This window comes from Schistocerca gregaria, chromosome 2 (genome assembly GCF_023897955.1).
Source record: "Schistocerca gregaria isolate iqSchGreg1 chromosome 2, iqSchGreg1.2, whole genome shotgun sequence".
Classification (NCBI taxonomy): domain Eukaryota; kingdom Metazoa; phylum Arthropoda; class Insecta; order Orthoptera; family Acrididae; genus Schistocerca; species Schistocerca gregaria.
In genome coordinates this window covers 583,916,383-583,943,929 of record NC_064921.1, presented here as the reverse complement: position 1 = coordinate 583,943,929, position 27,547 = coordinate 583,916,383, and the positions used below count along the sequence as shown (strand labels likewise).

Sequence of the window (27,547 nt, the reverse complement as noted above, 5' to 3'; positions counted from 1 at the left end):
CTAAAATGAATCTAATGTAAACAGTTGTGATGTCATGTTCATCGGAGGCAATTTGTTTTTATGAAGCATTGCATGGTCTTCCTAAAGCCTTTGAGACATTTTGCTCTTGGCAAATGCTTATATGAGCACTGTGTTTTGTTGTTGAATATGTCACATTTCCCTTGCAATTTTTGTTTTATTACCGTGCCCCCCCCCCCCCCCCCTTTCACATTTTATTGTTGCAGTATTATTCTGCAGTAGTGGAATACAGTAATATCCTTTGTTAGAGTATTGATTCTTACCAGTCAAAAACACAAAAATTTAACTGAAAACTAAAACAAAAAATTCCTGGAATTCTAAAAACTCCCTTGTTTTTCTCCGTTTTCTCCTGGATGAAAAAATCCTGGGTTTTTCCCAGACCTCTCAGGTCGTATACACCCTGATACAGTAAATTTTATATGGGTAACTGACCCAAAAGTGGACAATATTTTCATGAAACTGTGCACAACATGTAATCTGCTGGGCCTTACACTACATATGCCCAAATTTTCTTACCAGGATTAGGCAAATACAATTGATTTTGAGGCTTATGCCATTTAATTCTGACACTGTTGTTTTTGTGGCTTTCAGTTCAGAAACTGGTTTGATGCAGCTCTCCATGCTACTCTATCCCGTGCAAGCTTCTTCATCTGCCAGTAGCTATTGCAATCTACATCCTTCTGAATCTGCTTAGTGTATTCATCTCTGTCTTCTCCTATGATTTTTACCCTCCATGCTGCCCTCCAGTACTAAATTGGTGATCCCTTTATGCCTCAGAACATTGTGACATAAGCCTTGAAATCAGTCAGCTTGCCTAATTTGGGCATATTTATCAAAGAGAGAGACTTTAATGTAGTGTAAGGCCCTGTAGATTACAGTGATAGAGGCCCCATTATTGGCTCTTAAGGACGCCTTCAAAACAGAGCTGGATGGACACACTCACGAAGAGGTATTAATGCCTACATCCCATAGTCAACTGGCCAGTCCCCTGGTAACATTACATAAACCCAGTTGCAATCTTAGGACTCTGACAGCAACTATCAGTGCACAAGTGAAGTATAAACTTAACCTCCATTGAGCACAGATAAGCTCTTTGAAAAATTGGGCCAATGCACTTTACTCAGTAAAACTGAACTCACAGAGTCATATCTTCAAGTCCCCTTGGATGCAACATCACAGACTTACCTACTACTCAACATGCCGTATAACCTTCACTGTTATATATGGTTACCTTTCAGCATCCCTTCAACCATTGACACATTTCAGCATTTTATGGTGCAACTATAGGGTATTCCCAACAGCACTGCATGCCTTGATATTTTGGTCAGAGGTGGAGCTCAAGAGGATCACTTTCAAAGCCTTGACCTTTTGTTCCAGAGACAGGCAACAGAAGGACTTAAATGCAATATACACAAGTATCCTTTTATGCAATCTTTTTTGACATATTTAGGGTTTAAACTCTTGGTAAATGGGTTGAATCAACAAAAGATTATCTTGTGGTGATCAATAAAATACAGTCCCCAGCAAATGTCAAAGACTTACAGGTGTTTTTGGATAAGATCAACTATTAAAGCCAATTCATCGGAAATCTAGCAAAAAATTATTATCCAGGGAACCAGCTATGGCATCAAGACATAAATTTCAAATAGTCACATTGTTATCAACAAGCTTTCCAGACTTTAAAATATTTGATTAAGTAGCTTCCATGTTTAAGACCATACACTCCTAGGTTGCATCTAGTAGTAGCAACAGACATATCCCCACCCATGGTATCAGTACAGTCCTATAAATACCCTCATAGCATCAAGCACCCAACTGCATGTATTTCTGAGGCCTTCTCTGCTTCTCAGCAAAGCTATTCTCAAATAGGACAGAAGGTTCCTGCAATTATTTATGCAGTTCATAAATTTAAATTTATCCTTTATGGACTATTGGGCAGTGGCAGTATGTGCAAACATGGACATTTCCCTTGAGACCTGACCCCAGCCTTTGATCAATATGAACTGCTGTGTTTCCAGATCTGACTTTAGCCTTTTCAACCTTTCCCTTAACATTGCATGACATTGTGGCTGCCACTCACAATAACATGACATTACACTGCCTTCTTCACTTTGTACAACATGTGTGGCTGGACAGGTCTCCCTGACCTGAATTTCATTCCCACTGGTCATGGTGGCATCAGCTATATCTACATCAAGGAGTTGTGTTTTAGATCTCAGACGAGGACCTTTGCTGCATCCTGATTCCTCCTGACAGTGGCATGGTAACGTATATTCTGGTCAAATAATGACACTGATATTGTGGACCTGGTCCACCGTGTTTTACCAGTCAGGCCCAAAAAGCTGTACCTTCCCAGAAGTTCTCTGCTTACCCTGATGCTGCCGAAGTGTGAATCTGTATACACTTAGCTTTTGCTGGTCCCTACCACTACTATCACAGTCTTGGAAAAGGTTATTGTACTTTGAGGTATCCCACACATCTTGATTTCTGATAATGAGACGGCATTTATCTCCTATGACTTCTAACAGTTTTGTGCCTGTAACAGGATTCAACATTTTTACATTGCACCTTTTCACCTAGCCTTCAACTATCATGCAAAACTTTTTATCCACACTTAGGGAAATTATGTCAAACACCACATCTGATGCTCTCTGTAGCTTTATACCAACTTCCTTAGCCACTCTGGTCGAGGGCCATAGCCTGGCAGCATTGCTTCATGGTTGCCCTCATGACACCCTTTTGGATATGTTGTGCTTACTACTGGTGGATGCTGTCACCTTCCAAATGACCACTCTGGTGTCAACTTGTCAGTTTGGGTGCCACCATAGCTGAAACCTCAAAATTGTCTCCATCCACCACATGTCCGTGCTGCATGCCAATGGCTTCCACCCTTGAACTTCTGCAGCTTCACTGAAACCAACTTTGCGTCTGCCCCTTCTTGCGCAGCAGCCACCAGTAACCCACCCTCCCTCTCCACCCCAATGGACCCTCTGTTTTTGTGATGACTGGATCATCTCTTATTGAGTCTCGTCTTGCCTTGGCCTTCCATAGCAATACCCATGGACAATGACCCATTGCCTTCCTTGATGGTATCTCATCTGGACCAAGCACCACCTTTGTCTTCTAAACCTTGTGGTTGCTGGTTGGGAGGGAAGAGGCTGAAAAGGCACCACCCAGTGTTGTTATGGAAGCTGAGTACTTGATGAAACATTACTATAACCAAGTGGTGCCAATACTCAGATGACACTGATCCTCTGACAGGATCACTCCAGACTCGAGTAGGTAAGTCACCAAGGGCCAGCCTAAGCCAATGATGTAGATGCAAGCAGAGCAGAGGACATCACAATTGCTATCATACTGCCAGTGGTGTTATACAGGTGGGCTATTTTTAAAGCTTCATCTAAACTCTCTAATTATCTTGTTGTTAATCAGCATTTATATTTTCTTTAAATGTTCTCAAGTTGTACATGTGACAAAGTTGCATAAGTGAATAACTATATGCAACAATTTGAAAAAACTTTTCCACAGGGTATGCAAGTTCTTGCTTAGTTTTATCTTATTATATAAAAACATTATTTGTGTCTGTCTTCAACTACTCTTATTAGGAATAATGTGACAGATACTAAATTATAAGTTGTTAGTATCATTTTTGTTTCAATTTTCTGTTAGCCTATTTTAGAAATTTAATAGCTTCAATATCCATATCCATGCATTATTTAATTATTTCTGCCTTTTTTTAAAAGTTTACTATGCTTACTATAACTCTCTCTGAATCTGTATTAAACGTACATGAATATACATTAAGATTTTATATCCCTATGATTATATTGCATTCACATAGTCAAGCTATAGCAACAAGTTGTCCTTTAATGTCATGATAAATTAAGCTATTAATAGTACATAATAGCCATGAGAAAATGCATCAAACAGGAACATGGCTTCTCTCCTAGGATTAATTGTGAATAAAGACTTTTTACTTCTCATCCTTTAGCTAAGTTAAATTTGTATAATATTTCATGAAAATACAGTTTCAGGAAGCTATTGCAAAATACATTTTACTGTTGTTGAATGTAGTTTAGCAGAACTACATGAAAAAGGGAGGAAGCAACATGATTATATTTCAAGAACGAGGATTAGTATGTTGAAACAAATCTTACATCTGTAATGGAAGATGTTGATGTCAGAGAGAAGTATCAGAAGTAGAGTATTATAAGAAATTCAGATCCTCACCTGCTTCATTGGATACTTTCCCATGCATAGCTCACATTCTTGTTGTAGAAATGATAGTGCAGAATCAAGATCTCTGCATTCTTTTGCAGCAGTTAATGCTTCCTCTCGTTCAAATTTCATCCCCATCAACTTCACTGCCAATTCAGCTTGCTCATATGTTGATACCAGACCTTCTGCTAGACAGCGACGTACCTGACGCTGTCATACAAATAATTAAACAAAGGAGAGACATAATGAGTTCTGTTGTCCTTGTTTTTCATACATAACATAATTAAAAATGAAAAATATACTGGTAGTCAATGGAGGAGATTAGTGATCAGGATGTACCATTTGCAGAAGTCACCTACCTAATCACTCCCTGCCAAAAACATTGTAAATTAAAAAATAATTATGATAACATAATAATGTATGTAAATGCTTTAAAATAATAGGAAGTAACCCAAGACCACTGCACAGTTTCCACTAAAATGGCTGTCCTTGGGCTGTGAGGACATTTGGGATTCATGTGAGGAAGAGCCTTGATTTACTACAGGTGGGGACATTAAGGTCCAGGGCCATGAGTAGAGTAGGAGACCACTGCTACTGAAGAGGCACAGTCCACTTTTTGAATTGACTGTTTACAGAAATAATTGTACACCAGACTACATTTTTTGAAATTAAATTTAACAAGATTTTACATCACCACCTGGATTTTATTACTCTTTACATGGATGGGTCTATGTGGGAGGATTTTATCAGATACTCTGTCATGTTCTCCAGCATTGTTCTCGGGACAGGACTCTCAGAGCAGTTTTCAGTTTATTACGGAAATTTTTTCCTATCCCAAGCGCAATGGAGCAGATGAGATGGCATCATGGGAAGAAATTCCTCATCTGCTCATATTCTCACAGTGCCCTTCTTGTTATTGGTCAGATGTACCCAGATCAGATGGCACAAGAAATGCAGAACACTCTCCTCCTCTTGCAAAGGTAGGACAAAGAAATAATTTTCTATTGGGTTCCAGGACACATAGTGCTCCAAGGAAATGAACTTGCTGATGCGGCTGCCAAGGAGGCTTGTTCCCTTCCATCTCCTGCTCACAGTTCAGTCCCCCTGCAGGCTGTTATCTGATTTGTGAACGTGAAGACCATGTGTTGGTGGGAGGCTCAGCCTCTGGAAGTGAGGAATAATAAGTTATGTTCCATGAAACCTTCAGTTCTTACCTCCTCCTAACCATGACAAGCCAAAGAAATAGCCCTTACATGGCTTAGACTGGGACACTGCCCATTTATGCATGGCATTCTCTTACATTGTGATGAGAAGCCACCAGTGTGTCACAGATGTGGGACATAGCTGTCAATACAACATATTTCGATTGAGTGTGTTTTGTCTGACAATCTGAGAGCTGATCTGGATCTCCCACATGACCTGCCCTCTATTTTAACTGATAATGAGGTGAGTGTGGTTAGTTTTTTTTTTTAAGATATTGTGTGATGTCTGCAATTCTTCCCCAAAAAAGATGTCGTCCACAGCAACAACTGTGTGTGGTGCATAGACACCTCAGAACTCTCACAGTTACTCAAGGATAAAACTTCCTTGTGCAGAACAGTATCATCAGGAATATACTCTGTCATGCTGCCTTGTGTGTTCCTAATAACTGATTAACATTCAGCATCCCGGATGATGAACTGGATTATATTGGTCCTTTGTAGCTTGTGCCTTTGACATCGTTTAACAGTCTTGAAAACTTTTAGAAGATCTATTAATGTGATATCTGCATGTTCACATGTGTCCATGGTTTGTGAGATATAACATTTCAATAGTGTAAGCTGCATTTGAAATGAATAATGTTTCCTATTTCCAGGCCAACTTCATAAGTTGCCTTTTCCCTGTCTATGTATGTCACTATATTCAAACTCAGTCTTAAAATCCTACAACAGATACATGATAATGCTCTACAACTCTGCACACCTACTCATTTAAGGCTTCTTATGAACAAAAGTAACTCACACTTAAAAAAAACAGTAGAAATATAGTATAATGTTACAATTAAACACTTTTTTAACTGCAGAATTTAAGGTTTTGTTTTCCCCCTTTGTCATCTTGTGTCTCAACACCAAAATGATCCATTAGAGGACTACAATTTGCTACATGGTTTTAAAGAACATCAGCATGTTTTGGACATCTTTGGAAGAATTTTGCTAATGTGTAGCTTTGAAATTGTTATAGGCATCGCCCTTAGCCCCTGTTAGGCATGGTTTACTCTGAAGCCATACAATATGCCACATGACCAGCGATACAATGCAAAAGCGACCCACATCAGCAGAATGCATAGGAACATAGTGTAAGTGATTTACCTGGTTCAAAATGGGACAGCAGTAATACAACACTGACATGTAGCTCCATCATACTGCCTGGTGTAACCAGAATATTGATCATTCCATGTAACTTGTCACATATGATATATGGGGAGGGAAATTTCACATCATCCAGCTTGCCTAAAAAAACATTGTTTTATTTGCATGAAGCAAAGTTATTTCCATGGCAGTTTTTCCTTTTTGTGAAAAATATTAAAAACTGCTGTTTTGAGATTCACGTGTATTCTCTACTGTGCATTCTTTCTCATTTAGTTTTAAGGAAACTATATGGCAAGAAAGAAACAGATTTTTTGCATCTTGTAGTGTGTTATCGCAGCTTGATAATGAACTGGTTTTCTTTTTGTTATTGCCCATAGTTCCTGTGATACTTCAAAACAAACACTGCACACATTTTGAAAAGTTTGCAGTGAAGAATGCATTTGGTGACCAGTTTATATTTGGTGTATTTTTGGTTGTATATTGCTGCTTATGAATATAGCTACCACATCAAAATTGTTTTTAATAGTGGAAGGAGAGCAATACCTCTCTCCATTTCATGAAAATTTGAGAGATATGTTGGAGATTCTCTGTGACAAGGTTGGTAGCTATGAGCCACATGGAAGGTTATCATCACCTGCTATAGCCTGCTAACCAGAGTGTGTAGCTGCCCCATGTTTTTTCCTTCCGTTTGCTGCCAGCAAAAGCCAAGGCTGGAGATGAAAAACTTACTGAAATGAAAAGGCAAGGGAAGTCATCAGATGCTGATGCTGGCTGGATGTTTCTTGCTGTCTTTGTTACCTGATTTCAGGGAACTTTATGACAGGCACAAAACAGAACTGAAAGATAAATTACTGTTACTTCTGAATGAGACGCTGGAGGAACCCAAGGAAGACATCACAATTTTCCTTGTCATTGTGGGCTGCTTCTGTTTCTTCAAAACCGTTGCCTACCCCCCCCCCCATACACACACACACACACACACAGACAGATTCCACCACCCACTGCTACATCATCAATGATAACTGATCACTTTTCAAACCCAGCAATGTTTCTTCTGAATGCTCCTCAAACTGAATCATACATTACTCTGCAAAACTGTATAGTTATAGAAATACTGTTCTAGCTTTATCAATCTATAACTTTTATACCACACCGAGTAAAGTACCATACTAGTTGTTCTTACAAAAAATAAATTTTTCATGGCATTGTAGGAAAGTTTCCCTACCTAACATCAAAAATAATTAAGAAATTGTGAAATAATGAATGCTAATTTCCACACAAAGATTAACATCCACACATGGTTAAGAAACAACCACACATTTTAATAAACAATTTAACTACTACAAAAAACATGAAATAGTCTCAAAATTAACAGATGTTGGACAAAGTAACTCACTAAAGTGATGGCACTAGACAAAGGATGGCGCAATATGAATAGCAGACACTAAACAAAGAAAGTCGCTACCTCATCCACCAGGACAACACCAAATTTTATTGACATGGGATATGGAATGAATCATCTCTTGCAGAAAATGCAGCAGAAAACACCAATTTACACACTGGGCTGTGTAGCAGGCATTAATAGGGCATAGAATGGCTGTATTCTGAAACTACATGATAAGCATCTCAGTATGAAACATGTCACCATGTGCTGTGTCCATCAAGGCATGGGAATGGAGTAGAAGATGATACTAATGCTGGAAGAGAATAGAAAGACTGGGTGAGGTAGAGTTGGGAGAAGCCTGACTAGGAACTGAGCTATAGTCCTATACCAGTCACCAACCATCGTAGTATGCAGGTATCTAGTTGGTCAGCAGAATTGACAGCTTTGAGGTGGAAAAAGATGCATGAAGGAAGGAAGTCACTGCCTTAGCAGATAGCTGTAGTTAGCCAGGACCATACAGATCTGTTAAGAGAGATGTGCAGTGAAAGACCGACCACCACACAGTTCTCCCCACATGAGAGTTAAGCTCGGATGGTGAGTGTTGTGGCAACGGTGAAGGCTGGTACTGTTGGAGGTCCATGGTGTAGCAGTGGTGAGGCCATTGGTGGTGGCACTGATGCTACAGGTCTACATCTACATACATACTCCACAATCCACCATACGGTGTGTGGCGGAAGGTACCTCATACCACAACTAGCATCTCTCCCTGCTCCACTCCCAAACAGAATGAGGGAAAAATGACTGCCTATATGCCTCTGTATGAGCCCTAATCTCTCTTATCTTATATTTGTGGTCTTTCTGTAAAATATAAGATGGCGGCAGTAAAATTGTACTGCAGTCAGCCTCAAATGCTGGTTCTCTAAATTTCCTCAGTAGCAATTCACGAAAAGAATGCCTCCTTTCCTCCAGAGACTACCACCGGAGTTCCTGAAGCATTTCCGTAACACTCGCGTGATGATCAAACTTACCAGTAACAAATCTAGCAGCCCGCCTCTGAATTGCTTCTATGTCCTCCCTCAATCCGACCTGATAGGGATCCCAAACGCTTGAGTTATACTCAAGAATAAGTCGTATTAGTGTTTTATAAGCAGGCTCCTTTACAGATGAACCACATCTTCCCAAAATTCTACCAATGCACCAAAGATGACTATCCACCTTCCCTACAACTGCCTTTACATGCTTGTCCCACTTCACATCGCTCTGCAATGTTACGCCCAAATATTTAATTGACGTGACTGTATCAAGCACTACACTACTAATGGAGTATTCAAACATTACGGGATTCTTTTTCCTATTCATCTGCATTAATTTACATTTATCTATATTTAGAGTTAGCTGCCATTCTTTACACCAATCACAAATCCTGTCCAAGTCATCTTGTATCCTCCTACAGTCACTCAACGACAACACCTTCCGTACACCACAGGTTCATCAGCTAACAGCTGCACATTGCTATCCACCCAATCCAAAAGATCATTTATGTATATAGAAAACAACAGTGGACCAACCACACTTCCCTGTGGCACTCCAGATGATACCCTCACCTCCAATGAACACTCACCATTGAGGACAACGTACTGGGTTTTATTACTTAAGAAGTCTACGAGCCACTCACATATTTGGGAAACAATCCCATATGCTCGTACCTTAGTTAGGAGTCTACAGTGGGGCATTGAGTCAAATGCTTTCCGTAAGTCAAGAAATATGGCATCTGTCTGAAACTCTTCATCCATGGTCCGCAAGATATCATGTGAAAAAAGGGTGAGTTGCATTTCGCAGGAGTAATGCATTCTAGAGCCATGCTGATGCATGGACATCTCTGTCTCAAGGAAATTCATTATATTTTAACTGAGAATATGTTTGAGAATCCTGCAACAAACTGATGTTAAGGATATTGGTCTGTAGTTTTGAGGATCTGCCCTTCTACCCTTCTTATATACAGGCGTCACCTGCACTTTTTTCCAGTCGCTTGGGACTTCAACACTGGGCAAGAGATTATCAATAAACTCAAGATAAGTAAGGAGCCAGTGCAATAGAGTAGTCTCTGTAAAACCGAATTGGAATCCCATCAGGACCTGGCGATTTATTTATTTTCAACCCATTCAGCTGTTTCACAACCCCGGGGATGTCTATCACTATGTCCTCCATACAGGAATCCGTACGAGACTCAAACGGCATTTCTCAAATGCTAAATTTAAAATTTCAGCTTTCATTTTGCTGTCTTCTGTTGCCAGGCCAGACTGATCAATGAGTGGTTGGATGGAAGACTTTGACACATTTACCAATTTTACGTAAGACCAGAATTTCCTTGTGTTTTCAGCAAGATCTTTTGCTAAAGTATGATGGTGGTAGTGGTTGTATGCTTCGCACATCGCTCTTTTTACAACAGTTTGAATCTCTACTAACTTTTGACTGTCCTCATTCTCCAGATCTTTCTTGTAACACAAATGCAACTGTCTTTGCTTCCTGAGCATCCTCCGAATTGCACTGTTAAACCATGGTGGGTCTTTTCCATCTGTAACCCACTTTTTCGGCACATACTTCTCCAATGTGTGATTTAAAATGTGTTTAAAGTTTGTCCATAATTCTTCCACGTCCATCGTACCGGAAGTAAATGAAGTCGATTCATTTACTAAGTGGGATGCTAACAACTGCTCTTTCTAGTAAGAATACTCTCCTAGCCTTCTTGACTGACTTTTTAACTTTCATAACCATAGTCGTAATGACAACATCATGATCACTAATCCCTGTCTCAACACTGACACCGTTGATGAGGTTTGGTCTGTTTGTGGCTACCAGATCTAAAATATTTCCATTACATGTTGGCTGTTAATTTAGCTGCTCGAGGCAGTTTTCGGATAATGTGTTCAAAAGTAATTCACACAACGGCTTGTCTGTACCACCTGTAATGAATCCATAGACATCTCTGTCTATACTAGGCAGGAAGAAGTCGCCTCCGACTAATATAGCATGATCCGGGTACTTTTGCGATACAGAATGTAGACTCCCTTTGAATGATTCTAGAACTGTCATGATGGAACCCGGTGGCCAGTAAAAACAACCAACAACTAACTTTATTTCTCCTATCCCTGTTAAACGTGCCCAGATATTTCACAATCACAATCTACTTCGACCTCAGTAGACACAATATTTTTGTCAACTGCAATGAAGACACCACCTCCTAAGATGTCTGATCTGTCTTTCCGATTCACGTTCCAACCCTCACTAAATATTTAAGAACTTCCTATCTCAGGGTTCAGCCAGGTCTCAGTCCCGAGAATAATTTGTGCGCCACACACTTCCTGGCGGGCAGTCAATTCCGGAACGTTATTCTGAACACACTGAAAATTTACTGCTAATATCTTGATAGCTGAAGTGTCTTTACATTGAGCGTGTCCTGATTTCCCTGCCTGCACAGCGACTGGTGAGTGTTCATCAGGACACCTCACGCTACTACCTAGCCTAAAAAACCGCCATGTGCACGCCACAAGTACTCTGCTACCTGAGTTGTCTGGTGAAACATTGTTGTGATGCCTCGTGTAAGGAGGAGAAATGTGTACCATCATGTTTCCGACTTTGATAAAGGTCAGATTGTAGCCTATCGTGATTGCGGTTTATCTTATTGCGACACTGCTGCTCGTGTTGGTCGAGATTCAATGACTGTTAGCAGAATATGGAATCAGTGGGTTCATGAGGGTAATACAGATTGCCATGCTGGATCCCAACGACCTCGTGTCATTAGCAGTCGAGGTGATGGGCATCTTATCTGCGTAGCTGTAATGGGTCATGCAGCCAAGTCTCTATCCCTGAGTCAACAGATGGGGACATTTTCAAGACAACAACCATCTAAACGAACAGTTCGACGATGTTTGCAGCAGCATGGACTATCAGCTTGGAGACCATGGCTGCTGTTACCCTTGACGCTGCATCACAGACAGGAGCGCCTGCAATGGTGTACTCAACGATGAACATGGGTGCACGAATGGCAAAACGTCATTTTTTCAGACGAATCCAGGTTCTGTTTACAGCATCATGATGGTCGCATCCGTGTTTGTTGACATTACAGTGAATGCACATTGGAAGCATGTATTCGTCATCGCCAACCTGGTGTATCATCTGGCATGATGGTATGGGGTGCCATTGGTTACACGTCTCGGTCACCTCTTGCTCACACTGATAGCACTTTGAAACATGGATGTTACATTTCAGATGTGTTACGACACCTGGCTCTACCATTCATTCGATTCCTGCGAAATGCTACATTTCAGCAGGATAATGCAGGTCCTGTACGGGCCTTTCTGGATACAGAAAATGTGCGACTGCTGCCCTGGCCAGCACATTCTCCAGATCTCTCACCAATTGAAAACATCTAGTCAATGGTGGGCGAGCAACTGGCTTGTCACAATACACCAGTCACTACTCTTGATGAACTGTGGTATCATGTTGAAGCTGCATGGGCAGCTGTACCTGTACACGCCATCCAAGCTCTGTTTGACTCAATGCCCAGGCGTGTCGTGGCCATTATTATGGTCAGAGGTGGTTGTTCTGGGAACTGATTTCTCAGGATCTATGCAACCAAATTGCGTGAAAATGTAATTACTTGTCAGTTCTAGTATATTATATTTGTCCAATGAATACCCATTTATCATCTGCATTTCTTCTTGGTGTAGCAATTTTAATGGCCAATAGTGTAACTCCTCTCAAATACGCAAAGATTTTGTGTAATTAAATATGCAAGTGCACAAACACTCGGAAAGAAATTAAGATCAAACTACAAAACAAATATGAAAGCTAAATATGTGACTCCCTACTGCACAGGTACTTCACCAGCGGCTGCTCAAAGCTCATTGGCCACTGCGCTGTGTCAAAAGCGGACTGGCTGTCCAAAATAAACAACTGACTAACGACTGCGCGAATTTTTACTTTACAGCTATCAATAAGCAATATAACTCCTCTCAAATACGAGAATACGCAAGGATTTTATGTAATTAAATATGCAAGCGCACAAACACTCGGAAAGAAATTAAGAATCAAACTACAAAACAAATATGAAAGCTAAATATGCGAATCGCTACTACACTGCTGCTGTACTACCTCTGCACTGATAATTCACCAGCAGCTGTTCAAGGCTCACTGGCCACTGCGCTGTGTCAAAAGCGCACTGGCTGTCCAAAACAAATAACTGACTAACGACACCGCTAATTTATACTTTACAGCTATCAGTAAGCAATATAACTCCTCTCAAATACGAGAATACGTAAGGATTTTATGTAATTAAATATGCAAGCGCACAAACACTCGGAAATAAATTAATAATCAAATATGAAAGCTAAATTTGACGACATGCTACTGCACTGTTGCTGTACTACCTCTACACTGTTACTTCACCAGCGGCTGCTCAAGGCTCACTGCGCTGTGACAAAAGCGCACTGGCTGTCCAAATCAAACAACTGACTAATGACTCCGCGAATTTATACTTTACAGCTACCAATAAGCAATAAAACTCCTCTCAAATACGAGAATACTCAAGGATTTTATGTAATTAAATATGCAAGCGCACAAACACTCGGAAAGAAATTAAGAATCAAACCTCAAAACAAATATGAAAGCTAAATATGCGACTCGCTACTGCACTGCTGCTGTACTACCTCTGCACTGGTCACGCAATGGAGGTGTGCACTAGTTGTTAGAATGCTGGGTGTTAGGTGGGTGGGGCGGCTGGCTGTCAGCAGTGCCGCATGAGAGCAAGTGGCAGCGTAAGTGGTAGAGGCCACTATGTGGCAGTGTAATCGACTGTTGGCATGGAAGAAGGCAAAATCGTTGCATTGGGCACAGGTTGCAGAAGATGTAGAGGGGCAGGGGTTTGAGCATCCTGTGCATTAGGGGTGGTACTGGTGCCTGTGCTGCCAGTGGCAGGTAGGTCAGGAACGGCACCTGCAGTCTCCTCAGTCATAGTGTGGTAGACTGGCATCTACGGAGCTTCAGAGAGGGGAGGACACTCGGTGCAGTGTCAGTACTGGCATAGGTAATGATGACACCAGTGCTGTTGGAGATACCGGTCTTGGCAGCAGTGTGCATCTGTGGGGCTTTGACGAAGACAATAGTCGGGTTGGATGTTGTGGGATCGGGCTGCACATATGTGGATGTCAACCTATTGATGAACATCCAGGGTGAATATCTTGGAGTCGCACTTCAAGACCCATTGTGGGCCAGAGTAGTGCAGGCAAAACAGCAAAGGTAAGCACTGATATGCAGCATAACATGGTTGCATGAGATGAGGTTGCCGTGAATGAACATTCTGTGTCACAGTGCCTCGTGGTCCACGGATGAAGTGACAGAACAGTTGTAGCTGAGACAGACGGTGATGATGCTGTTGTTTCTGTTGATGTGACATACGTCAGCGGTAAATTCAGAACTGAATGACAGTTGTCACAATTGATGTGTGGAGCACTGGTCAATGTCTTTCCGATAGGCGAAAAATTATAGGGTTGTGGTCGATTTAGACCGTGTAGTGAGAGGCCTCCACCAATGGCCAAAAATATTTGGTTGCGTCGTAGGTTGTGAGGAGCTCTCTGTCATATGTGTTCCACTGCTGTTGGGTGGCAGAGAGCTTGCTGGGGAAAAAAGTGAGAGAGGTCGCCAGGCATCTTCTTGGTAGGGTGAAAGGCAGATGCCCAGGGGTTCTTCAGAGGATGCAGCATGCCGGCAATGAGCGGCTCATCACACTTGGTGTTTGTGATCTCGAATTTTTGCAGTGATAGAGGCCATGGTCAGCAGAAGATGAGTGGTCCTGGGATGGTGTCGATTTAGTGGACAGTTAAATGGCAGACCTCACGAGGTGTGCTGGATGAGGTTGTGACAGCAGGGAATTGCACCAGGAGGTCAGAGTATGGGCCGTAATACATCACCTGCTTCACATCAAAGAAAACAGCAGTACAAGTGGTGTACTTCATTGATACATCAGGGAGTTGGTGGTAGTGCCCAATGAGGTCTGCTCTGATAATGGGGTCAGTGATGTCGGTGACAGTAAAAGTACAGGAGCTGACCCTTTTCAGACCAAGTTTGAAGATGCAGTGATGTATGGGGTTACTCCATGCCATCAGCAGGACAGTGGAGGTGGCACCAGGATGCCATGCAAGCTGCCGCAGGAAGATGGACTACTCAGATCTAGTGTGGATCAGGAATGGGGCAGCAGAATTAGTGCCATGGATGAACAGATGCTGGGAGACCATGTAGCAGAAAGGCACACCTTATGCTGTTGAATGTTGGCATTTTGGTGCCAGGAGTTGCGTTCAGTTTGCAGCATCTGGGGTGGAGTGCTTGTAATACCAGCAAAGCTGGGCCATGTTGCAAGAGTTGTTGGCAAGGCAGCTAGAATTGTAGTGGAGTAGCCATCATTGCACCAATGTCTAGGGCTACAGAGATGGCACTGATTGGAACTGAGGCAGGTCAGAGTTGCCTGTAATGTTGCCATGTCAATATTGAGGCAGGGGAGCATATCATACACTCTTGGCTCCTGGACAGTGTGCAGCGAGCTGGCAGGGTTGGCAGCAGCTCGTGATGTCTTTAGTGGCATGTCAAGCTACAAGGGGGAGCTTGTGGTAGGGTGGCTGGCAGAGTGGGAGCCAGCTGACTGCACTGGGTGGGAGAGAGATGGCACACTGTGGTGGCAGTTGCAGACAGGGAGGCCAGCGTCCCAAGCATCCTGTCTTGAGACTGGGAGTGACAGTGGGGTGGAGTGGGGTGAGGGGTGGGGTGGGGGGGGTGGGGGGGGGGGGGGGGGAGGAGGTTGGCATGCGACACCACAGCTGTCCATATCAGAGCTGGAAGGTGAGCCAGCCAGATGTTGTATAGGAAACCACTGGAGACCATTTGTAGTTCTGTCATGCTTTGGAGATGGTGCAGGAATTGCAAGGGTCCCTGGTCCTCAAACTGATTGAAGGAAAGGAGGACCCTGATGTGCTCCATTTCAGATGATGCACCCTGAGGTGGCACTAGAGTTCCTCGTAACCATCCGTACATGGGGGATATGAGATGATGCCATGATCCAATGCATATTTCATCTCCAGTTCGCTGATCACCATGGAAAACTTGGTGGTATCGTGGGTGATGATGCAGTTGCCAAAGATGGTGTCTGCTAAGGAAAACCACAGGTACAGGTCACATAGATGGAAGGGCAGCATGTTAACCATGGCAATGCCAGACAGAGTGGTGGTGATGTTTGGGGGATAGGGTGTCAGCACATCAAAGTGAGGAGGAACAGCAGTGGTAGAAGATGTGGGTGCTGGTGTGGGTGTCAGAGTGGAGGCACCAAGGGCTGGGCTGCTGGTGGTCACTTTGCCATGAGTTTCATGTGCAGGTCAGCATTGCAGCATTCCAGTTCCACAAGGCACATGGTCAGCTCAGTAATAATGTCATGTGGCACTGGAGTGGCATACAGCAAGGCGTTTGTTGGGATGGTGATGGAAGCCATAGTTGCTAGGTTGTACAGGGGGTGGAAAAACTCATGCAACACAAATATCTCAAGATGCAAAGCACCCTCGTATCCACAGTATAAAAACAGAAGTTGCTGGTGAGGTGTGGCATGTGCAGGAATAACACACATGCTAATGGGATGAGGCAGCCAACAACATGTCAAAACACTAAATCAAGTCAACTGATTTTATAATCGGGTCACCAGTATAGGAAAGTTTCCCTACTTAACTTACGAAATTTTTGAAATAATTCCTGGCAGGTGCCACAAAAAGATCAATGTCCACACATGATTAAGAAACAACACATCTATTAAACAACTAAACTATTACAAAAAAACATGAAATAGTCTCAAAATTAACAGATGTTCAACAAAGGTGCACCCCAGTGCAGTGTCACTAAAGAAAGGTGAGGCATGGTAGGAACAGCAGACACCGAGCAAAGTGGCTACCTTGTCCCTGAGCACAACCAGTGTAACACCAAATTTCATTGATGTGGAGCAAGGAATTAATCATCTCTTGTGGAAAATGGGGCATGAAACACTGATATACATGCTGGGTTGTGTAGCATTCATAGAGACAGTGTGGTGCATGTGTATCTTGCAACTGCAGATAAGTATCTCAGTTTGAAGTGCGTCACCATGTAGCATGTCTGTCAAGGTGTGGAACACAAGCTGATGGCTTGGAGAAGGCCAAGACCAAGTGAGGTTAGTTCAGTGGAAGCCTTTCTAAGAACTGAGCTATTATTCTACACTGGTAGCCAGTAACTGTGGTAGGCAGGTATCCATTTACACAGCAGAATTGACAGATTGGGGGGAAGTAGCTGCATGAAGGAAGAAAATCAGTGCCTTACCAGATGGCCATAGTGAGCAAGGATCATGGAACTCCTAAGACAGGTGTGTGGTGAAAGGCTACCAAAATGATATTTTTACATCATTAACACACTTTCACTGACTTACCTTACTGTATTGAGCAACTGCTCAGCAGGAGATATAGCATGTAGAAGATTTGTGTACTGTTTTGTCAGAGCAGCTGATAACAGTTGCTCCAAAAAGTGGAAACTATCTGGACTTATTCTGTAGAATTCATGGACCTGAGTTCATATTGGGAGAGCTTACGAGAAACCACAGCTGAACAAGGTTTGATTTTTATATCATTGTACTGTTGTACCCAGTACTTCTTTATCTTTTTCCATTTTTTGAATTTTAAATAATGATAAGCTACAATAATGTCCTCTTGGAATAGCTCATGATTGCAACTGAAATTGAAACAGGAACATGATTCATGCTATCTTGTTGCTTGTTGTATGGTGAATCACATTGTATTGCATATCGTATCATTCCCATGGGACGACAAGTGTCCAACCGAAGTTGCATCACATGACCTTCATTGCTCTGTGGTTTATCGCTTACTGTATCATCTCAGTGTGACCTGCACCATACAGAAATCAATTGCTATTAACTTTCATCTTTTGATTTCCCAACAACCTATGCTATACAATGAGTGCAACAATGTCTGTTTTCTTTTAATTTTATAGATGTTGTCATAAACCAGGGCACGTCTTTCCATCCTTATCATTTTATTTGGTACATATTTGTGCACAAGACAGTTTAATCCCATCAAAATTCACACCCTTTTGACTGTAAGCAGCAACATAATTGATATCAGTGTATTTTGTACATTTTATCCTACATTTCTTAGTACTGCAAATACTCCTGTAAATATAAAAAAAGAAATGCTGAAGGTGAAGAACATCAATTTAGTTGGTTACAGCCCACTCCATGTCAGAGAATGAAATGACCAATAAGATATTTCAACTAATACTTTTAAATATGATACAGAAAGTTCTGGCAGAATGTAAGTAATTTCAGACTATTCACTGAATATTAAATGTAAGTGCCCATGAAAACAATGAACTGCTTGACTGCACCCTTTTCTTTCAAATGCTCTTGAGACAACATCCTAAATAAGGTAAACAATTGCTTTGCTTTAAGGGTCTTTCCCCTCCATAATGTTAAGGGGGTGGGGGTGGGGGGGGGGGGGGGGGGGCGGCATGCATTTAACATTCAAGCTACATATAATTATCAACCACATTTTCTCTCTGTGACTACCCATGGCACTGCTCAAGCAGGAAAGACATTTTTGCAGGCTCTGTCTCATTCAGACAATGGAACATGTCTACTTTACATATGTGCCAGGGCAGCCATTTGGCCACTCCCATTTACAGTACCCTCTTCCACTAAAGTCACTAGGTGTCAGTTGGAAGATAGAGAACAAATCACTTAGGATTAGTGATGAAAGAAGCTTACAAGCTCTGTGATGCACTGCTTAGTGTCCCTCAAGCTCTGGAAAATCCTACTGTAGTTTTATGAATGTGTTCAGCAGCTACAAACATTGCCTCCATCTACTTGTGAACATCAGAAAGCTCCTCCACCAAAACTATGCAACAACCACTATCTCTGCCTAGATATGACAGTGAAGGTAAAAGACTAATATTGATTTTCAGACTGAAATTAAATAACTAATGGCATTAAACAAAAACACAGTTGCACCTGTCCTGCTGTGGTCACAACAAATGTTGTTTCTTCAAACATGGTAATTAAAATAATCAATACTTAATGTTTACTGAGAATGATGTTACCAATAATACAATTTGCAGGAATTCATTACTATACTTGGAACTTCTAGCAAAACTCAGTCTGAATCATGCTGAATAAAGTAGATTACTGAAAATATGATCTTACCTCAAATTCAAATTTATCTATGATTTTTGCTTTCTCTGCTTGTGTTTTTTCATCTTCTTCTGTTTCTGTTGTATCATTGCCAGAATGAAGTTTTATGTTATTGCTAATGGCAGTGGTTTCCTTGTCACTTGAATCAACATTTGTCATCGTCTCACCTACATGATTTGAAAGGCTTTCCTTTGAGGCTATTAAAGGGGGAGCTACAGGGATGTCATTCTTTCTTGGTTCTGTTTTCTCTATGTCACTTTCATTGTCTGTAATGAACTCATCATCATCACTGCTTAAACAATGTTCTTCTATCCCAGTGTAAGTTGTGCTGATGACTTTCTTTTCAGAGTCTGGTTTATTTTTATCTAGAGGTGTGTCATTAGCATCATTAGACTCATCAGTTGTCCCTGAGCCATTTTCTATTCTTACAACATTTAGCTGCTGATCACTTACATTGTGATGTTTCTCTTGTTCTGAATTTAAGTGTTCTCCTAACTTGCTGCTTGCATGTTCAGGATTGCTATCAGACTGAGCAGACATATTTACAATAGATTCTTCCTGTTGAGGGATCTCTTCCAGTTGAGGGGTCTTTAGCATTTCTTTATCATTTGTGTTAGCAGAAGAGGCACTGTCTTTTTGCAATGGAAGTTGAAGCAGTGCCTTCTGAGGAATAGGTGGAGCAGGTCGTTTCTTTCCTTTACTTTTGTTCTCATGTTTTGTTGCTGGTTGTGTGGAGGATTTCTTGTTTTGAATTTCCTTATTGATTTCCTTTGATTCTACTACAGGTTTTCTATCACCTGTTTCGATCAGCTGTGCTGAGTTATCAGTGCTGTGACTTGTAATTCTAGGAGCTTCTTGTGATTCTTTTGTGTCAGTCTGCGGTGCATTACTTGCTGATGTCTGAGATCCTGGTATTTCTTTAAGTGATATCTTTATAACAGGAGATTTCCCATTCTTGATATCACAGGATATTACATTATCTGTCTTTTGGGCTGTATGTGTTTGCACATTTACTTTCTGTAAATTCTGATTGTTAACAGGATTTTTTATTTCTGGTGTGATTTTAATTGTATTTTCTGATAAACTTGCATTTTCTTTTGGCTCTTCATCAGTAGACTTCTGTTGCTGCTGTGCCTTTGATGGTGTGTCACTGATTGCGTGTTTCTGCAAAGTTGAATTAGGTTTGTTTGGTTGAGGAGCAAGTTTTTTAACTGGCTTCAAGACAGTCTTTGTCTGTACTTGTGTTTTTGCTGATGACTGTTGTGACCTGACAGGTTTTTGTGGTGGTTTTGATAATATATTTTTCTGTGGCCTCTGCGGTGGTTTTGGCTGTTTTTGAGGTATTTTGCTTTTCACTGTTTCCAGTTTTTGCTGTTGAGTTGGTTCAGTTTTTTCTGTCTCTATGTTTATTTCTTCATTACCTGTCAGATTTACTATTCCTGCTGTGTTTTCAGTTGCTTTAGTTCTGGCAGGCACAGAAAATTTGGCTGTCTTGTTACTTTCTTCTTTTCCTGCTGACATATGTACGGGTTTTGTTGCATCTTTCACTATCCTCTGACAACCACTAGTGGTTTCTTGCTTACTCTCTCCTTTCGTTGGTTCCTCTGGCTTTCTCAGATCAGTGGGAGCACCTTCTATTTCTTGTTTATCCACACTATTTTCCAAAATGTTTTCACTTTTAACAATTTTGTTATGTTGAGTTTGTTCTTTTTCCTGTATCTGTGCCTCATGTCTTGTGTGTGTAACAGCATTTTTTTCATCCAGGACTTCTGTTTGAGTATGTCCTGATATATCCTTCAAGTGTGCTTCTTGATCTTGCATATTTTCATCTTTGTTTAGCGTAGATATTATTTTTGGATCTGAAGCTTTTTGCTGCTTTGTAATGTCTTCCACCTGCTCAACAGCTATATTCTTGTTACAAGCTGATACAGCTTCAAGAGCTTCTTCGTTTACTGAGGAATTGTTATTTATTTCAGTTATTGTATCTCCCTGCATAGATTGTGCTTCATTTGAATTTTCCATGGTCTGTTGAGTATTTTGTTTTTCAAAAGAAATGCTATTATTTTCAGATGCATTGTTTTCCTTCTTAAGTATGTCACTTTCTTTATCACAGTGTGAAAATAAGTCACTCTGTTTTGGTTCTTTCTTTTGCTGTGTAATGGATGCAGTTAGTTGTAAATGATCCTTCTCATCACCAGATGTTGTCTCCTGTTTTGGTTTTATTTTTACTGTGCTTTTGCTTGTGTCTTTGACTGTGATAACATTACTTCTGTTGGCTGTAGTTTTTCCTTTTTCTGTAACTTCATCATGTCTCTTGACTTTACCATCGACATTAGATACTATTTTGCCATTCACAGCTTGCTTTGTTTTTGTTTCATTCATTTGTCTGCTGTTGTTACTGGACTTTCCTGTCCTAACGGAGTTGTCAGACCCAGAATTGTTTGTACTAGATTCAGTGCCGGCCAGTGGCTGACTTTTCCCATCTTCACTGCACTGTCTCAAATCTGATTTATAAACATTGTCATTATCATTCTGGTCTACATTTTTAGTTTGTTCTACTAATACTTTAACTTCTTCTTTCTCCAATACAAAAGGCGACTCAGGTTTCTTACCAACATCATTCAATATGGCAATATTTTCTGGAAACCCACCACTTGTTTCTGTTTCTTTTGGATATCTATCATTTGATTTTGTTGTGATATGGCTCATATTTACACCAACTAAATTTTCAGATGTTTTTCTTTGATCCAATACATCTGACCTTGAAGTAACTTCTTGCTTTTTACTGACATTCTCAGCCCTTAAATGTGTATTGTTTGATATTTGATGTTTGGTATGTTGAGATACATTGTCAAGAGCCTTATTATTTGATTCTTCCTGGGAGTAATGTTTGAACACGCCAGTTTCATTTTTGTTATCCCTCTCTATCTGTTGTGCTCTTATCTCATAATCAGATTTTTCCTCTCCCTCTATCTCTTCCTCATCCTCATCCTCATCCTCATCCTCATCTTCTTTCTCTTCAAACTCCTCCACATCAACCTCCTCCTCTTCTTCGTCTTCAAAACCATCACTTGATTCTTCATCATAATCAGTTGTGTTCTGTGTCATCTGCTGTACTATAGATGTCAGTTGCTGTAAATCCTTCTGAAGCATGTCCGATTCTGTGTTATTTTGTTCAGCATACCGAGACATTTTCCGTACCAATAGTGACAACTGCTCTAGTTCTTCTTTCTGCAATTCTGAACAACCATCCTCTGCATTCACAGACATCTGGTTGATAAGTGAAGAAAGCTGTTTCATTTCTCTTTGTAATGTATCTATCCTTGTCAAAGCATTTCCTTCTAGTGGTGGATATGTTCCTGATATATCACTATTGCTAGTTCCTTGAGTATCTTCAACTTCCTGCTCGTCATAATCAGAATCCAAATACGCAGCACTCATATCAATGTCTGATATTTCAGCACTATTATTTATATCTTCTGATAAAGGAGATGACATGTCATTAGGATTCCTTTCAATTTGCAGACCTTTTGTTAGCTGAATAAATGTGTTGCTCATGTTATCCTCCTGAGCAGTGAGTGGAATGTTATCTACATTGTTATGAGGTTCTAATCCTATACTGTCTTGGAATGTTGAAGTTACTTCTATATTCTGCTCTCTATTCACATGATTTTGGGTGGGAATGTTTTGATCTCTCTTACCTGTAGGGGCATCTTTCTCACGTACCTGATTTAGGTCCTCATCCTTATTTGACTTTCTCTTGGTTGATTTATTTATTTCTTTGTGTGCTACAGCACTCATCTTATGAACTGTATCATCATATGTTGCATGAGGCTCTGAATGGACTAAATCATTGACTGGACTCACCGCTTTACTTTCATCAGTCATGTCCTCAGTATCAACTTCAGACCTTGCATCAACAAAGTCAGTTATTGAGACACTGTCATCTGTAGCAACAGAAAGAAATGCTATCACTATCTCATTTTAAAAGTCCATTAAATACATTGAAGTGAATATAACAATAAACAAAAGTAAAGAAAATAACATGTTACTACTAACTGATTTTATGAATACACCCCCTTAATTGCTTGTACAGTTTCTCATTTGTCATAAAGAGAAGATCCCATCTAATAAAGGAAATTTAATCTCTGTAGAACATTAGTCAGATTGGGTAATGTCTTGTAAATTTTCTACCATTATACTTCCATGATACTTTGATACTGGATTACATCATGGTGAAACAGAGATTCTGAAGTCAGTTAGTGTATTGTGAGATGAACCCAGATACAGATCACAACTTAGTAATGAGAAAGAGAAAGTAGAAGTTTGAGAGAACTGTCAGGAAGCACCAGTAAGTAAGGGGGTGAAATACTGAATTACTGAGGAATGATGGTGTGAGTTTAAAATTATTTGAGGCTGTAGATCCTGTGATAATGAATACCACAGAAGGCAGTTCACTCGAAGAGGAAGGACAATCATAAAAAGGGCAACCAGAACAGTCGGATAAACAAATATAGGTACAAGGAAGGTAACTGTCAAAAAACCTTGGTTAACAAAAGAAATAATTCAGTTGTTTGTTGTAGAAAGCAAACAGAAAAATTATCAGGAAAAGAAAGGTATAAAGCAATACAAATCACTTAGGAATGAGTCAGTTAGTTAGTTAGTTATGTGTTCCATTGATCAATAGCACAGAAAAATCATTATGATGTGGAACGTGTCAAATGCACAAGTAATGAGCACAGGAAGCAAGGCTTTTTTTTTAAACAAAAAAACCCTATAGTGTTATACCTAAATATTTATATTATCTATCCCATTCACTTAACTGGCACAAAATGCATATATTCAGATTTATTTATTCATATTCAAGGATTCATCTATGGTATACAAGGAGGTATGATTTCAATTTGTTTTTGAAACTATTATTGCTGTGTGTCAGACATTTTACTTCATCTGGTAATTTACCAAAAAGTTTTATAGCAGCATATTTTACCCCTTACTGCACCAAAGATAGGTTAAGTATAGTGTAGGTCTTTCTTTTTTCTGATATTGTAATCAGGAGTGTCACTGTTGATTTTAAACTGGTCCATGTTGTTGAGAAAAAAATTCATGACCGAGTAAATCTACTGCGAAGCAGTTGTAAGAATTCCTAACCTTTTAAACAGATGCCTACAAGATGTGTGACTATGAACCCCACACATTATTCTAACTACTTTCTTTTGAGCAGTGAATACCTTTTGCCTGAGTGTTGAGTTGCCCCAGAATATTATTCCATATGACATCAGAGAGTGGAAGTATGCAAAGTATGTTAGTTAACTAATTTCTACATCCTCAAAATTGGCAATTATTCTGATTGCAAAAGTTGGTGAACCTAGTCGCTTTAGGAGATCCAAAATATGACTTTTCCAATAAAGATTCTCATCCATATGTACACCCAGATACGTAGTGTGCTCTACCCTGGCTACTGACTTCTTTTGATGTGTTATGTTTATTGAAGGAATTATACTTTTTGCAGCAGAAAATTGGATGTGCTGTGTTTTTTCAAAGTTCAGAGCAAGCCCATTTGCAGAAAACCAATTAATAACTTTTCCCAAGACCTTATTTGTATCATTTTCTATTGGACTTTCTTTTACTGGATTAATAATTATGCTTGTATCATCAGCAAACAGTGTCAGTTCAGCATCTTGTTTCACATAAGAAGGGAGGTCATTCACATATATCAAGAACAGGAGAGGACCCATGAGCGAACATTGTGGAACACCTAATGTAATTTCACCCCAGTTAGATGAAGTGGCAAACTCCTTTGAATAGCATGAAGTATATAAAGAGACTTTTCGCTGCCTGTTCTGTAGATATCGCTTAAACCACTCATATGCTGTTCCATTTACACCATAGAATTAAAACTTCTCTAACATAATGTCATGGTTCACACAATCAAATGCTTTGGATAAGTCACAGAATATTCCTACTGGTGACATTTTACTATTTAAAGACTCTATTATGTGGTCAGTGAAATTGTGTATTCCTGTCTCAGTAGAACAGCATATCTGAAATCCGAACTGTGATTTACTAAGTATCCCATTACTGATGATATGACTAACCACTCTTGAGTACATTACTTTTTCAAAGATTTTTGAAAATGCTGTAAGAAAGGATACTGGCCAGTAATTATTGACACCTGTGGTTTCCCCCTTTTTGTAGAGAGGCCTGACAATGGCATATTTTAACCTGTCTGGAAAAATACCCTGAGTCAGTGATGCATTACAAATGTGACTTAAAACATCAGCTGTAATTGCCCCACATTGTTTTAATTTGTTAGAGATGTCATCTAATCCAACAGAACATTTGTTTTTCAAAGATTTACTAACTCTCCTTATTTCACAAGAGGTTGTCAGATGAAACTTAAACTGACTAAAATTTTTCAAAACTGGCTCTTCCATGAACTGTCTGGCTTTTTCTTTTGAACTATTCCCACCAATTTTTTCTCCTACACTTAAGAAGTGATTGTTAAAGACATTGGCTATCTGTGTACTGTTGGTTAAGATGCTCTTATTCTCTTTAACAGTCATACTACCTATCCCAGTGGTTACTTTTCCTGTCTCCCTTCTAACAACATTCCTTATTGATTAGATTTTATTGCTGGAGTTGTTAATTTCTTCTCTAACATACATATTTCTTGATTTCCTTACAACATTTATCATTATGTAAACTAATTTTTATAGTGTAAAACTACTTTTGGATCTTTACTAGTTCTTGGTGTCTCATACAGTTTCCTTTTTCTTTTTGAAGACACTTTAATGCTTGTAGTAATCCAAGGTAATTTTGAAATGTTTGTGGTGTTACATTTAGTAATTTTCTTTGGAAAACAATGTTCAAAAAGGGATATAAATTTATCAAGAAATATGCTGCATTTATCATTAGCATTTGGCTCATTATATACATCTTCCCAGTTTACATTTCCTAAACTTTCTCTGAAGTGATCTATAGATACCGGGTTGAGCACCCTCACACTTTTACTTAATTGTTTCTGAAGTGTATGCCCTGTTAGGTTTCGTAAGTTAATCAGTTGTGACATTAAAAGGAAAGGCATCAACATTATGAGTGCAAAACAAATCCTAGTGTTAAAAGCAGAGAAAAGAGCAAATAGGTAGGAACAGTATGAGGGGCTTAACAAGGAGGAAGAACTGTCAGCTGGAGTAATTGAAGAAGAAATGAATGGCAATCTGGAAGGCTTAGGAGATCTAGTATTACAGTCAAATTCTGACAGTGTTTTACAAGACTTGCAAACAAACACAGAATAGATAACATTCCCTTAAAATTTCTAAAGGCATTTAGGGAAGCGGCAACCAAACAATTATTCATGTTATGTGTATAATCTATGAGACTAGAGACATACTATCACTTTCAGAAGCATACCATCCACAGATCCATGAAGACATAAAGTGCAAGTAAGTGTGAGAATTACTACACAATCAGCCTAACAGTTAATGCAACCAAGTTGCTAATAAGAATAATGTACAGAAGAATGGGAAAGAAAATTGAGTAGGCCTGTCACTTACATGACAATCAGATTGGCTGTAGGAAAGGTAAGGGTATCGGAGAGTCAGTTCAGACATTGCACGTGGTAATGGAATAAAGATCTTAAAAAATTCAGATACTTTTGCAGACTTTTTTGAACTATGAAAAGTGTTTGATAACTTAAAATAGGGCAAGGTGTTCAAAATTCTCAGAAAAATAGGTGTAAATTGTAGGATAAAATGATAATAGACAGAACACACAAAATCCAAGAGGGAGCAATAAAAATGGATTGAATAGTCCAATGAGTGCAGACTATGGACTGAATGGATACTAAATAAAGACACAAGAAATGAGGAATAACAGACACGAGATTAGCAAGAAATATAACAACAAAACATGTATTAGGTGATATGAAGGAATCCTTTTACTTTAGCAATGAGAGATGAAACAAGGAAGATATATGAAGTGCTATCATAGGCAAAGAGTGCATTTCTCCTTAAAACTCTACTAGTATCAAACATTGGCATGATTTCCTTAAATTTCTCAAGGCAAATGCTGCAATGGTTCTTTTGAAAAGGGAATGGCTGATTTCCTTCCCCTTCCTTCCATAAAATGAGCTTCTGCTCTATATCTAATGATCTCACTGTTGATGGGATGTTAAATTCTTAATCTGCCTTGGCCTTAATTTGAGGAAAAAATTTGTAGAGTGCATATTCGGAGCACAGCATAGTATGGAAGTGAATCATGGACTATGTTCTAACTGGCAAAGAAAAGAAAAGAATCACAGATTATGAGATGCAG

The 27,547-nt window shown here is 39.9% G+C and overlaps 1 protein-coding gene across 10 annotated transcripts in view; it reads right to left on the bottom strand.

Moving 5' to 3' along the window:
• LOC126333709 (E3 ubiquitin-protein ligase lubel) overlaps positions 1-27,547 on the bottom strand; it is a 460,123-nt gene that overhangs the window by 70,165 nt on the left and 362,411 nt on the right. For 7 of the 10 annotated variants that reach the window (XM_049996758.1, XM_049996757.1, XM_049996759.1 and 4 more), the window contains 2 exons: positions 19,244-23,178; positions 4,249-4,446 (listed from right to left, as the gene is read on the bottom strand). In XM_049996758.1, the coding sequence (XP_049852715.1) occupies positions 4,249-4,446; positions 19,244-23,178 (4,133 nt within the window). The remainder of the gene's footprint in view (positions 1-4,248; positions 4,447-19,243; positions 23,179-27,547) is intronic. The other 3 variants (XM_049996764.1, XM_049996768.1, XM_049996765.1) reach the window with 2 other exon arrangements.